The sequence below is a fragment of the Ursus maritimus genome, unplaced genomic scaffold (assembly GCF_017311325.1).
Source record: "Ursus maritimus isolate PB19 unplaced genomic scaffold, ASM1731132v1 scaffold_10, whole genome shotgun sequence".
Taxonomy (NCBI): Eukaryota; Metazoa; Chordata; class Mammalia; order Carnivora; family Ursidae; genus Ursus; species Ursus maritimus.
This window is the reverse complement of record NW_024423344.1, coordinates 19,958,894-19,973,486: the sequence shown is the minus strand read 5'-3', so window position 1 is coordinate 19,973,486 and position 14,593 is coordinate 19,958,894. Positions and strand designations below refer to the sequence as shown.

At 39.7% G+C, this 14,593-nt stretch overlaps 1 protein-coding gene across 1 annotated transcript in view; it reads right to left on the bottom strand.

Annotated features, from left to right (window-relative positions):
• Window positions 1-1,404: 1,404 nt before the first annotated feature.
• The window catches only part of NEK5 (NIMA related kinase 5), a 55,141-nt gene continuing 41,952 nt past the window's right edge, over window positions 1,405-14,593 (bottom strand). Inside the window, exons 19-22 of the mRNA XM_040622433.1 lie at window positions 13,910-14,038; window positions 12,723-12,860; window positions 8,070-8,175; window positions 1,405-2,957 (exon numbers count right to left, since the gene is read on the bottom strand). Of these exons, the coding sequence (XP_040478367.1) occupies window positions 2,690-2,957; window positions 8,070-8,175; window positions 12,723-12,860; window positions 13,910-14,038 (641 nt within the window). The 3' untranslated portion in view covers window positions 1,405-2,689. The remainder of the gene's footprint in view (window positions 2,958-8,069; window positions 8,176-12,722; window positions 12,861-13,909; window positions 14,039-14,593) is intronic.

Here is a 14,593-nt window from a genome sequence, read left to right as displayed (position 1 = left end):
ACTTGTGTTTAATTATGTAAATGTACCCTCGACTCCAGGACTATAATATGATAGAGTGTCTGCTAAATCATTCAACCGAGTTGGGTACAACAGAAAAGTTATCCACAGCAAGAAGTTGTGCAAATTGCTAGAATCAAATTATGCCCTTGTAATTTTCCCTCTCCCCCTGCTCCTCAGCTGATTCTTTCGTCTCTGTCCCCACCCTAAATCTAAAGCCACCCTTGGCTTTGAAGAAGCATCAGTTCTAATACTTGAGTGCTTCATGCTCACTTGAACTATACAAGATACTTAGAAGGCAAGTTAAGAGTTGATACGCCATTTAAAGAATGGTCAGTTTGATAGCTGTGATACATAGTTACCAAGATGCATAATTTTTAATAAAATTTATTCCAAAAATACATGCAAGTCTGACCAATAGTTTCAACTTAACGCAGGCAGCTAAACCTAAGCCCAGGATAATCAGTTGTGCTTCCAGAACATGATTTAGGTAATGGCGTACGTAAGGTGGGCAAGGTGAATCAGGGACTGACGTAGGTTGAAAAACCATGCAGATATGTGTACAATCACAATGAATACTTCCTACTTTACAGCAAAGAACTCAAAATCTTAGAATGAATGATAAGGCTTGGTGGCTATTAGCTAGAGACTTTAGCCCAGCATCTTGTCATTGGAGCGGACTCGATAGGCTTATTCTTAAACATTGACCTTGGACATTCATTCTCCGCCACCACACCCTGCCCCCCGCATATAACTGAATGGTCTTTGGATCTTTGGGATTTTCAGGAACCATGTTTCATTTTCCATGCATTCAAATACTGCTTAGATTTGTTTAGCACACCAACAGATTCAGTATGTCTGAACCACATAATGTTCTGAAAGTAAATTAAACATGTGTACACTGACGACTAAAAGATTCCTAGAATTAATGATGCTCCAATCTCTCGGGGTCATGTGTTAACCAAGGTTGACATTGACACAGTGGTGAGAGATTTTTAAATATTCTCAGCCTCATGATGTGACCATGCTGAGCACTCCTGAAAAGAGTAGATTATAACCCAATACACCAAGTTGAAAGAACAGTACCTCCAACATCACCAGGAAAATACAGGCATAGAAGATACATCATGTGGAATGCATCCCACAGTTAGGGGACTCCCGATACTTTCCCCACATTTAATAAAATTATATCAAATGTAAACACTAAGCAGACCTTAGAAATAATCTGACCAACCCTTCCTCATCTTTGTTTTCTTTTTTTTTTTTTTAAAGATTTTATTTATTTATTTATTTATTTTACAGAGAGAGAGACAGCCAGCGAGAGAGGGAACACAAGCAGGGGGAGTGGGAGAGAAAGAGGCAGGCTCCCAGGGGAGGAGCCTGATGTGGGGCTCGATCCCATAACTCCAGGATCACGCCCTGAGCCGAAGGAAGACACTTAACGACTGAGCCACCCAGGCACCCCTCATCTTTGTTTTCTTAGCTCAGCTGTGGACCAATGTGCAATTTTAGTTGTATTTTACAGAGCATATATTTTAGGCGGAATTCTACCACTTAGAAATGTAACCTCTCCGTCCTTCATAGCAACAACACAATACATCAACAAATACCCGTTAAGCCCCAGGCACATGTTCAATACTGGGATTGTTATAATGTGGCATTCCGCTAAGCACCATATGTAAAAAGACAGCATAAGATACAAGGAGCAGGTAGAGTCCCTGCCTTTAAGAAGTTTATAATCTACACGTTTGAAGCTATTAGAAATTAATTCAGTAAAACATAGTAAAATGATTACTTGGTGCATAATTAACGTGACATGCCTTGACCCTCTCTTTGCTCCGTTAACCTCCTCCCTTAAGTGTCAACATCTGTTCAAAAACGTGTATTCAACAGAAGTGAAGAAGTTTCAAAGTCGCGGTTTTCTAAAATGGTGGATTCATATTCTAAGTGAACTAGTTTGTACACTGTATTAGTTTTCTATCCTTGTCTTAACAAATTATCAAACTTAGTTAAAACAACACACATTTATTATCTTACAGTTCTGTAGGTCAGAAGTCTAAAGTGGATTTCATAAAGCTGAAATCAAGATGTCAGCAGGACTGTGTTCCTTCTGCAGGCTTCTGGGGAAAGTCCATTGTCTGGCCTTTCCCAGCTTCTAGAGGCTGCCTGCATTCCTTGGCTTGTGGCCCCTTCCTCTGTCTTCAAAGCCAGCAGCACCAGGCTGAGCCCCTCTTATGCTGACATCATCTGGTTCTCTCTTCTGCCTCCCTCTTCCATTGTTAAACAGCCCTGTGATTACATTGGGTCCACCTGGATAATAAAAAAAAAAAGACCTTCCCCTATTTGAAGGCCAGCTGATTAGCAACCTTAATTGTACCTGCAACTTTAATTCCCCTTTAATCAATATATTCACATCGTTGGGTGTACTGGGGGGAGGGTGGCAGGAAGAGAGACACATTTCTCTGTCTGCCTACCACATATATTGTCCAAAAGATTTCTTGATAGAAATTTTAAAGTAAAATATTAATTTCTACACTCAAATTGGTCAGTCTCAAGGTCTAAATTGGGATAAAAATTAATAAATCCCTGGGATTGCTAGAAAACTCTTACAAAATGAATGTTTATGACTTGTGCCCAAACAGATACTACAGTTAATAGATACTAACTAATCACTAATGAAAAAGTACAATAATCACACTTGTATATTTTGATGGGTTGTTGATGTTTCCTGGTTTTCATCGGCAATGCACACTTTGGCATTAGCTTGAGTAGAAATATTCTCTAAGCCTTCATTTAATTCTGCATATTTCTGTGTGCTTATCCCTGCTCCTCTGAACTTCTCAGCACCCTTAGCGAAACCAGGAGTCTCTTCTCTTTTTTCTTCCTCTTTGGAAGTAGCAAGTTTTTCCAGGGATTCTACTACTTCATTTCTCAACTCATCTTCAGATTCTTCAAAATTTCTGGAAATAAGAGGTAAAAATCAACTCTATGATATCAAAAGAATGAAAAATACATATGAAAAGTAGTTTCCCTTCTCACCCCCACTTAAGCAATATAATAGTTGCATTTTCACCCAGGTAATGAATTATTTATTATATCAGCCTGGCTTTCCAGGCTGATTTAAAAAAAAAAAAAAAAAGCCGGTATTAGGGTAATCAGTATTCTGTTTAGTTGTATTCAACAACCTTTATTATATTTATTAATGCCCATCTACTCTTAAAAGGAGAGGAAGAGAGAAGAGAAAAAAAGAATAAAACAGTTGCCAAATAGTGAGCCCTTATCACACACCAGTGACTGCCCTGAAGCACTTTACACATAACTGTATTTCATCTAATGCAACACTTTGAAGCAGACATTCTCACCATCAATTATAAAGAAGCTGAGCCTCAGGTTAATAAAACTTGCCCAAGGTCTCACAGATACTGATTATTAGGACTAGGAATTGAAATCATATCGAAGACCTCAACATGGATATTCTTAGAAGGGAAGCAGGCAGGAGACCAGGAAAACCATCTCAATGATCCCCAGTATTTACATGGCCAGTAAAGAGGCTGAGGAAGATCTGGTAAGAGCCAAGAATGTGTTCATTATGGACTTCAAGGAGGCAGAGAATTTCCAGATAGGGAGCAGCCAAATAAGAGGAAGACAGAACTGACAGTTGGACCTGGCAATTTCAAGGTAATAGATGACCTTTGCAAGAACATTTCAGTGTGCTATGTGGCAGGAGCCATCATGCAGTTGATTAGGATAGCAGCAGGAGGTAAGCAAGTGGTGACAAGGAGCTTAAACTCCTTTGAGGGGAGCCTGGCTCTGAGAGGACAGTGTTAACTTGAGAAGATGAGGGCAATGATTTTTCGGTGTTTCTCAAGAAGGGACAGATTTCAGCATATGTATATGTGCTGAGAGAAACTAGGTAAAAGAGAGACATTAAAAATATAGGAGGACAGTAATAGGGACACATTCTCTGAGAAAGGCTGGGATTCAGAGCACTGGTGCCAGAATATGCTTTCAGCAGGAAGGGAAACAGGTTTTTGTCTGAGAAGGAAGACAGGGAAAGAGAAGGCAATGAGGACTCATGTGGATAGAGAGAAGTTATGGAACTAGACAAGACCATTCCACTTACAAACCACATACTATCTTTGTGAAGGAGGCATGGTCACATGATAAGAGTGAGGTAGATGGGGGTGAGCATGCAGGGTGGAGGGTTTGGAAGGAAGCAAACCAGGCATAGGATTGCCAGATACCACAGAGGACCTCACTAAAATTGGAGATCATAAATTTGGGGTGGACCAGCAATCAGAGCTCCCATTTGTTAAGCTATCATTCCTGAGGTACATGCTTACATGTGATCATCCCTTTGTCTTCATTCCTCTGTAGTTTAAAGTATGATGTGTCTAGGGGTGAATTTATTTTCATCGTTCCTGCTTAGTTATTGTTTTACTTCCCAGATACCACAATTTATGGCTTTCAATGATTGCAAAAAGTTCACAGCTATAATTGCTTTGAATATTGCTTTTCTCCAATTCTCTTCTTCTGGAACTCCTTGTAGATGTATGTTGGACCTTCATGATGGTTAACTCCTCTTTCACACTGAATATCATTTTTTTACTTCAGGTCTATCTTGCAGTTATTAATTCCCTCAATAACTGTACCTATTCTGTTTTTAAACTGTCATTTGATTTCTATTAGTAGATTTTTTTCCACTTCTTTAAGTTCTATTTGATTAATTACCGGATCTTCCTGCTCCTTTCTGATAGATCTGCTTTTTTCTTATGTTTCCATTCCTTACTTTGATTAAATAATTTTCAATGTACAATTTTAATTATATAAATATTAAGTATTCACAGGATAATTATATTATCTGAAGTTCTTTTTGGCCTAATTCAGCTATTTGTTGTGCTTGCTATCTCTCATAGTGGACTCTATTTTTAGTTGTGAACTCATGTTCAGCAGTGCCTTAATGAGAAAATTCAGTGTAGCCTGGATTGAGGTTATATCCTTCCAGGATGTTTCATATTTATTTCTTCTAGAGATCCCAGAGTATTATGATTTCTTACTATGAATTTTAATGTTGGTTTATCAATATACATATTTCCAGACCATCCAGGTATTGTAAATTCAATCTCTAAACCCAAGTGAAGGCAAATCTATGGTATAAATTTCTCAGGAAGAATTCTTCTCCTAGAAATTGGGCCAAAACAGACAAGCCATATTACTGAGACTTTTTTTCTAGACCACCCTTGCACTGAAGTGTAGCTCTTCAGTGGCTCCGGCAGGCAAGAATGGAGGGGAACACACTGAACAAAACAACACTCATTAGATATGCGGAGGTGCACAGAGACAGAAAGGGAAGGCAGAAAATTTAAAAACAAAACACGAAACTTCCAGAACAAAATGATCCTGTAAATTAAAATTCCAAAACACGTGAATAAATCTAATGGTAAGAGAAGGATAGGCAAAAAGAAAATTTTTTTTAAGTTGGACCAAAAACTAAGTCTAGATGGAATTACTTTAATGGAGGATTTTGATAACACTCTTTAAGTATGCTCAAAAAGGTAAATTAAAGAACAGCATTCATTTTAAAATGTCTACAAATTAGGGGTAATAATTATGCAATAGTGAAACAAGAACATATAAAAATATGAACAAACAAATATAACTCTTAAACAGGAGATATATAATCATTTAAATTAAAAACTTAAGAGATGATACCCAGATGATTTGAAAATAGTATTCAAGAACTCACCTAGAATAGAACAAAGAGATGAATAAAAAAATATGAAAGTACAACTAGGTGTTACTGGGGATCGACTGAGAAGCTCCAAAACGTAACTATTTGGAGGACCAAAATGGACAGAACAAGAAAAGCAACACTTGGAAAAGTAATGGATAAAAATTTTCCAGAACTAAAAATAGCCATGGGTTCTCAGAAGAAAGTGAGCCAAGCAGGATAAAAAAGAAGTCCAGACCCAGATATACATACGACAGTGAAACTTAAGAGCATAAAGATAAAAAGAACCTTATGGATGTGATGGGGGGAAAGTTAGCATATCTAGAGAGGGAAAACAATTAGATAGCGTTGGAACAAAAGGAACACAGACAATCCTAATTGAAAAGAGACTGCTGGACTCAAAAATTCTACTGGCAGGAAGCAGGCTGAGAAAATTCTCTCCTCCCTTCTTTCCCTCCTTTATTTGCTAGGCAGGTTGATTCTAATGTTCATATGGAAAAATAAACAAGCAAGACTAGATAGAAAAATACTGAAAAAGGAAAGCATTTAAGGGAACTAGCCCTCCAAAATAATAATTCATATTATAAACAACATGTTTATAATATAATAATTATACTAGAAAGCATAAGAATTGGATGCAAGTACATATAAAAATGTGGTGTATCATAGAAATGGCATTTCAAATTGGTAGCAAAAATGAAGATTTTCAACAAATGGTGTCGGAATAAATAAGGAGTTATTTGGAAAAAAGTAAAGTTGGAGCCACACTTTGCAGCGTAATATGAGTAAAATTCAAGAGAAATAAATTATTTAAATAAAAATTAAATCATAAAAGTACTAAAAAAAATATCCTGGTATCATTTCTTCAACATGGCACAAGCCAATATAAATAAAATCGAAAGGCAAACAAAAAACTGGGGAAAATATTCTAGAGTCATATTATAGATAAAAGATCAATTTCCCTAAAAAGCAAGAGTTTCCCCAAATCAATACAAGGTTAGTAGCCTAATTTTTTAAATGGCTAAGGCTGTGAATAAGTTGTACCCAATAAGGTTCTTAAGCATATGGAAAGACAACCGTACTCAAAAAAGAAATGCTAATTAAAACTAACCTGAAATGTCATTTTGAACCTATCAATTGTGCAGTGATCCATGCTTGGTAACACACTAAGCAAGAAAATGTGCAAGGAGACAGGCACTTCCATACTCTGTCAGTGGAAGTGTTCATAGGTGTAACTTATGTGAAAGACAACTTGACAATATCCAATTACAAACGTACAAGGATTAGGTTTGACCTAATACTTGGCTTTCCTGGGAATTTAAACTGCATGTATATGACTATTTGTATATTATGATAGGTCTTCAGACTACAGTGGTAAGTGAAAAAAGGAAGTTGCAGGATAGCATGTACGCTATGAAACTGTTTCTATTAAAAAAGAAAAAGAATACACACATACACAAGATCTACATACTGGCTTACAGTTTGATGCAATTCCTCGGGAGAATGTGCACAAGAGGCATATTCAATTGGTTGACTCTGGGAAGGGGAATTGTGTGGTTGAGGTAAAGAGATAGCAAGAAGACTATGAAAAGAATGTAACTTCTGAATTTGAGGCCATGTGAGTATATTACCTATTTAAAAAGTAAATTTTAAAATTCAAAGAACTCCAAATTTTAGAACTAACAAAAGATTTCAGTATGGTTACAAGATACAATATCAATAGTGTTCTGTATGCTAGCAGTAGCCAGGTTGAAACACAGTGAAAGAAAAACAACCCCATCAATAAGGACAACAGCAACAACAACCAAGTTAAGTGGTAACTCTATTGTGACTGAAAGTATAAAAATGCTGAAGGATATTTTAAGAAAAGACATAAAGAGAAGCAGAGCTATACCATATTCATGGATGTTCAAATTTATGGTCATAAAGATGTCAAATCCTATAAACTAATCAACAAATGTAATGTCATTCTCAAAATCCCAACAAAGTTTTTCATGACACTCTACAAGAAAATGTAAAGATGTACGTGGTAAGTAAAGGGCAACAACAGCAGCTAAGATAATTTTGAAGTAAAAGATATGGAGACTAGAAGCAGGTATGGGACTAGCCCTACCAGACACCAAAAGGTAGGGTAAAGGCACAGTAACTTAGGATAGAATATCACTCATGCGGCGATAGGAAACAATGCCATTGGGAAAGAACAGAGAGCCCAGAAACAAGCCCTTGTGTGAGTAAAAGGTGGTCTCCTCAGCTAGGTCTGAGACTATTGTCCATATCTCAGCAACAGCATTTTAACTTTCGACCAGAGCTTCATTCAGGTATCTGGACAAGACCTACTTACGTATCATCATCGTCAGATCTTGGTTGTTCCTCGTCTACTTCAATGCCAGAGGCCATTTCCATATTCCCCTCATCTTGTTTAGGAAGCCCTTGTTCTAATGTTCCCACTGTCAAAGAAATAACAGAGAGATTAAAGCCTCCCAGCGCGTATACATGATGCGGGGTATTTACCCCAAAGCCTGTACTGGACATCAACCATGAAGGTAAAGCCTTCAAATTGTTTCCATTAAAACAGAGAATATGTCAGCTTTTTTCCTACATAACTTCAGCCTTGGTGCAGTCAAGAGCAATGCTGAGACAGATTTTCTTAAAATCTCAAAAACTAAAAGAGTTCACAAAAGAATTAAAAATGCTGGCTTCTGAAGTTGGCTTTAAAACTGTGTCTACATAGTCTATGTCTAACCTACTTTTGACTCCCACGTTGGGAATTTTGCTACACATGTCTATATTAGTTAGCTTTTCCAGAATAAACCACCACATAACTTAGTGGTTTAAAATAGTAACCATTTTTTTAGGTCCCTGTTCTGCTGTTTAGGCAGTCTGGGCTGGGCTTAGCTGCCTGGCTCTTCCGGTCTCAGTTGGACCCCGTCATCCATGTGCAGTCATTTGCCAGGCCAAATGGAGGCTGGCTGGCCTACTATGGCCTCTCTTGGGATGGCTTGTCTCTCTTTTCCATCTGGTCTCTCATTTTCCAGCAGGCCAACTGGAGCTAGTTGAGAGGTAGACAGGTCCCCGCCCCAAAAAAAAGCTCCTCGTATACTCAGATTTGGCACACCACCACTCACGCACACAAATCACAAAGGCTAATTGAGATCCAAGGGGAGGGAAAAAGCGATTTAATGCTGGAGGAGCTGGCCAAGTCATATTGCAAAGGTGAAGAGTGAAGGACTATGCTCATTTTGGTAACCTACCACAAGCTGCCTCTCCCACATGCACTCTACAGCCGTCTGGTTCCGAGGGGACTGAACTGTGTTTCACGTTAGTCTCCAGGAAAAAAAAACAAAAAAACAAAACCCTACCCACTGCTAACAAGTGGGATTAGAAATAGGAACTTTTCTCCAAAGGTGAAATTAAAAACAAAGTGTGGCTATTTTTTGTTTGTTTTTTGGTAAACTGACTATTCATGGGCATACCTACAAGTAGAAATGTTACCATGCTGTACTTAAATATTTACCTACTTTTAATCAATATGTGTCTTCCCAAATCATAGCCTGTATTATTTCCTACAGTGCATTATAAAATGAATGAATTGATTGACATATCTCATCTATGAGGTAGTCTGCCTAATTAATAGCAGCCTGAGTATCCCACTTGGTGTGGGAATCATAGTTTTTGTTTTCTTGTTTTTGGAAGACAATTTTAGGAGGCTTTTATTTTTTGTTGAACAGGATAGAAGAAAGAATGAATAGCTAACAATAGAAATGTAAATCAGCTGTTATCTGGATATGCACCTATGATGTTACCAAGGCAACTATGTGGCCTGAAAAGTTATACAAGAAAAATGGAGGTTACCTTCCCACCAAGGATCCCCTTGGAGTGGTTAAACTGTAAACAAAATTACTGACCTGAATTAATTATGCACACATAAAAAAAAAATACTTGTCCTTATCTCAAGAGTGTAGCTTTTACTAGTAAAAGTCATTGAAAAGGATTTTACAAAGTCTTGCAATTTTAAACTTAAAGTTAGGATAAATTAAATAGGTAGTTGATAAAGTTTCACTTTTCAATGGAATGCAGGGCTCGAAGCATGAAAGCAATTTATTTTCAGGGAGTTGGAAGGTTAAGCTAAACAGTGACGAAGGACATATGAATAATGCTTAAATGTATGACTAATAGCTAATCCTTAAAAGCCTTTATAAACTGTGTCTATTATATTTACGGTCAAAGTTATTAAAACTTACACACGCAGGAAGTCTTCGTGAAGATTCTACACAGTCATAAGAATTATTTTTCACATTATAATTTCCCTTTCCAACTTGATGGCAATATGAATACTGGTAATCACATGCCTCTGCATAAAGTAATACTAAAAACGTGCTACGGTTTTACGTTCATTCATAAAGACCATGGCCACCTGCTAAGTTCTAGGCACTAGAGAGAGAGAGGGAGACGAAGCAGGGTGGTAATCAAGACAAAGTTCTCGTAAGCTTATGATCTAGAGGGGAAGAAAGATAATAAGAATCAGAAATTAAAGTGAACTTAATTTTTATGATCAGAGAATCACAGTGTCTCATGGGATATTAAGCGGTGAAGCCAAACCTAGAGGCATGCAGGGGAAACATGCTCAGATCCTTCTTAATCATTTAAAACAGTGGCTCCCCATCAGTGGAACACAGGCAATGGTTTCAAATCCAGGCTTTTCATAGCAATCCCTAAAAATTCAAATAAACTTACTACTGCATCTTTTTAGGACATGAATTTAAATGGTAAATACAGTGATGAAATGTTACTATTTCATGTATTTAACAAATATTTGAGCGTGAATGAATTTAAACATGAGACTGAATACGAAATTGTCAGAAGCAGCTACCGGAAAAGGCATGGAGAGAGTAGACAAACTTGAGGGCTTCCTAGAATTTTTTGGATTAAAGAGAAGCATATTAATATAGTTACAGGGTCTTCCACTCACTCATGCAAAAGAGCACTTAAGAACTGACATCATTCCAGAGCCCTTTACAAAGCCCCATCCGGTAGTGCAGGGAAAAGCAAGGAGAGAAGGGTGACCGCCCTTCACCACCTCACCACCCACAATGACACATAGTGACAGAAATGGTAGGAGGTTCATCAGAGGGAAGTCTTGCAGGAGGAATTATCCTGGCAAAAGGAGGCAGGCATTTTAGCCGAGGGAGGAATATCTGCTGGTGGAGAGACACTAGCAAGCCCAGCATTGCAACGGGCCACGCCAATCTTCAAGGTGCTTAGAATCTGCAAAGAGACTGATTTTATCCTGAGGGTAAGAAGGCATCTTTTGCGGGATTTTAAGCTGAAAAGAGATTTGGTCCATTTTAGGAGGATTATCTGGCAGGAGTGCAAAGGGTAGAGCTAAAGTAATTAAAGATGGCCAGGGACAGGAAGTCAAGAGGCCAACCCCAGGTAGAGGCAGAGCACAGCTGGAGTGGGGGAGGGGTGTCAGCACCCTAGCACGTTGTAAAAGAAAACATCTGCCCTCTGCTTTGAATGCACCTTTGGAGGCAAATTCCTATTTCCAATCTCACTTGACAGATAAAATTCTCATATATGCCCGATGTAAAACCATCCATGTAAAAATACGGCAAGTTCATGAATGAATGAATTTGGCATGACAGACTAAATGAAGAGCTTTCTATGACTCTCTCCAAGAATCACAGGAACAGATCCAAGAAGAAACTTCGTAGCCACCAAGTGTGCCCCCACCCCAGTGTCTTGAAAGGTGAATGCCAAACTTCATACCTGGCCTGGGGTCCCAGCCCCTGGCTTCCAGGCCAGACCAGGTCAGCCCAAAGCTTCCTCCTCACCACCTCCAGCCCCATCCTCAGGGACAAGGATTTTATCCCAGGACAGAAGGGAAGGGAGCAAACAGACAATACACAGCTTTTTCTAATTTGAAGGTACTGGAAAGAGAGTTTCAAGTGCAGTTTCTCCCTTTCTCCCTCTCTCTCCTTTTAACTTTTAAGCAACAGCGTGATAATTGATAGAAGTCGTAAGACTGAAGGATTTCGAAGAACTTCCTATCCTCAGGGACTCGGCCCCCTCTCCTGCTCCTAGATTTCGGTCAAACCGGTTTGCTCAGTATCTGCCACAGGCCTGTGTATCTGCAGGCCCTCCCCACCTGGTACATTCATTCTTCTGTACATTCTGGCAAGACGCAACTTTGCAAAGATTTCACAAAGATGGTGAAGTTGAGGCTTCACGAGCCGGCAGACTCACTCTTGGGCAATCGTCGGGTACGTCTCTTACATTATCCTCGGGGGGTACATATTTTTGTACTGTTCCTTAACTTCGTAAGTATTTATCAGCCGCCATCACCCCTAGTTGGTGTCTCTGCCTGCTTGTCGCCTCAATCTCGAGTCCCTCAGCACGCACCTGTGCAGGCGCCCCTGCTCTCGACCCGCCGGCCTACGGCGGCCCTCCTTGTAGCAGTGCACGCCTGCACACGCCCAGAGACAAATCCCCCTGTGACATGAATTCCCTCAAACTTTTGAAAAGGATGGTTGGCTTCCCATAAAGTAAACACGAGCATCATCTTGCTAAAAATCAGAGACAAAACAACAACAACAACAAACCCACCTCCCCAAAGCCAAGAAACTAGATGGTGATGTATTTCCATTGCCTCTAGAAGAGTAACTTGGGTCTGCTGAATAGCTGTCAGAAATAGGCTGGCAGGTGGAGCTAAGCAGTACCCGCTCACCGTCTACAGAGCCACTTGCCCTACTTAGTGTCATCACTTGTCAACTGACGCCATTACAGAAAATTACCCCACTCTTCTTGGAAGCTCGAGTCTTTTGTTCGTGGCATTTGGAACAGGCTCGGACAAAGCGAATCAGCTTGTGAAGAGGCTGAGCCCTTTCCAGCTCTCTCTCCAGGCTGAAGGTATTTTTATCCCCTCTCCGCATTTACACGTCTCTGATAAAATTCCTCAGGGGACTGGTTATGTCTTTAAAAATAAACTGCCTACCCCGTTCGCCTTCGTGGGCAGAAAACGAGCTACTTGTTAGACGTGCTGCAGCCAAAGCGCTCATGAAAGCCCCTGGCGCTTCGAGCCGCCACCGTCTCCTATTTTCTGGACCACCTTCGGTCACCATCCCTTGGCCACCTGAAGAGGAGACTGAAAATAAAAATGCTTCATCTGACTTTTTATGAAATCACAGGACGTGCGAACCTGGTCGGTAACCTAATCCCACCCCTCGTGTTACCAGCAAGAAAACGGAGATAGAGAAAATTTAGTGACTTAGGTCACATGGCTGGTGGGTACGAAAGTCACTTGCTTTGTAAACTCTTTGGTGTGTTAAATTTTCTATTCTACTTGCTAATTTTAAACTGGTCTTATTGTCTCATTGGCTTAGAATGGATTAAATTGTTATGTTTGCAAGCCCTTTCTTGCAAGTTTGAGGACTTCAGTGTTTCGTAATGATATAAATGTAAGTTCACACACTTACAAATGTCAGTGATATACTTACATATTTCAATTTATAAAATGGGTATAAATTTTAGCTCTCCCCCAGCTCCATGTCATCAAGAGAAACATAGGAAATAAGTAATAAAAATCCTCACCACCTGTAAAAATAACACCCAGATGTTGCTGTGAACTTCTCTTGTGCAAAGACTATGCTGGAAGCTCAAATGTAAACTGAGGAATTTAGGTTGGAAATATCATCATATTCTAAACACTCTTAACATTTAAGTAGCACATTGGCTTATGAAGCAATTTTATACGTATTTTTGCGCTGCTAACTCTAAACCTTGTGGGATAGCTATTATCTTAATTAGGATTTTATTGATGGAAAAAACCAACCCCTCCAAGAAATTCCAAGGAAGTAGTTGGGCTAGCACGGAAGGCAAGTCAAGCCAACTGCCTTTCCTTAAACAATCTCCCGCAACCACAAGGAAAGTGGGATTCTAGATCTTTCCTCCTTTATATTCTCATACCTGGAGTGCTCAGTGGTCTAGAATACTTAACAGGCAAATTTCTCAGGAGGTGAGGGAGATACCAAAACATTATCTTTGAAAGATATTGGATACAAAATCTATAGGGATTGTACTAAGGAGCGAACTATGGCGGCAGGGTGTGCGCCAGCAACACAGCTGCATCTGAGGCCTTGTCTCCCCCTGCTGGCAACTTAGACTGAATGCGTGTAGATTCACCCTCAGGCACAGTGGAGCAGGGGGAGGTGATGTCACCCGCTGCCATCATCTCCAGCAGAGTCTGAGGCGCTTGCGTATCCCACTGTCTCCTGTTCTCTGCAGCAGCACCAGTTCCTTGAACGAACAACTCTGCGTATGAGAAAAAAACTCATTAATTTAAAAGCAGTCAAAGTGCAATTAACTGCACCAAACAGTTCTCAGGAAATGCAGAGGCCGAACCTCATTCGAACATAGATTGTTACGGACTGAATGCTTGTGTCCAACCTCTCCCCCGCCAATTCCTATGTTGAAACCTAAGGCCCAATGTGATATGGGGAGGTGGTGGGGTTTTGCGGGGGTGGTTGGTGATGAGGTCATGAGGGTGGAACCCTCGGGAATGGGCTTAGTGCTCTTATAAAAGAGATCCCACAGAGCTCCTCAGCCTTTCTCCTAAGCAGGGACATCACGAAAACATGGCAGCAGACACCCTGCCCCTCACCAGACACCAAATCTGTCAGCACCACCAGCATCTCCAGACCTGTGAGAAATAAATGTTTGCTGTTTATAGGCCACAGAGTTACTGGCATTTTGTTACAGCAGACCAAACGGACGAAGACATAGATCATGAATTACAAGACTGAAATTATAAACAGGCTTAGAAATGGTTTCATTTTTATTATTAACATTTGAGTGACTAGGTAATAT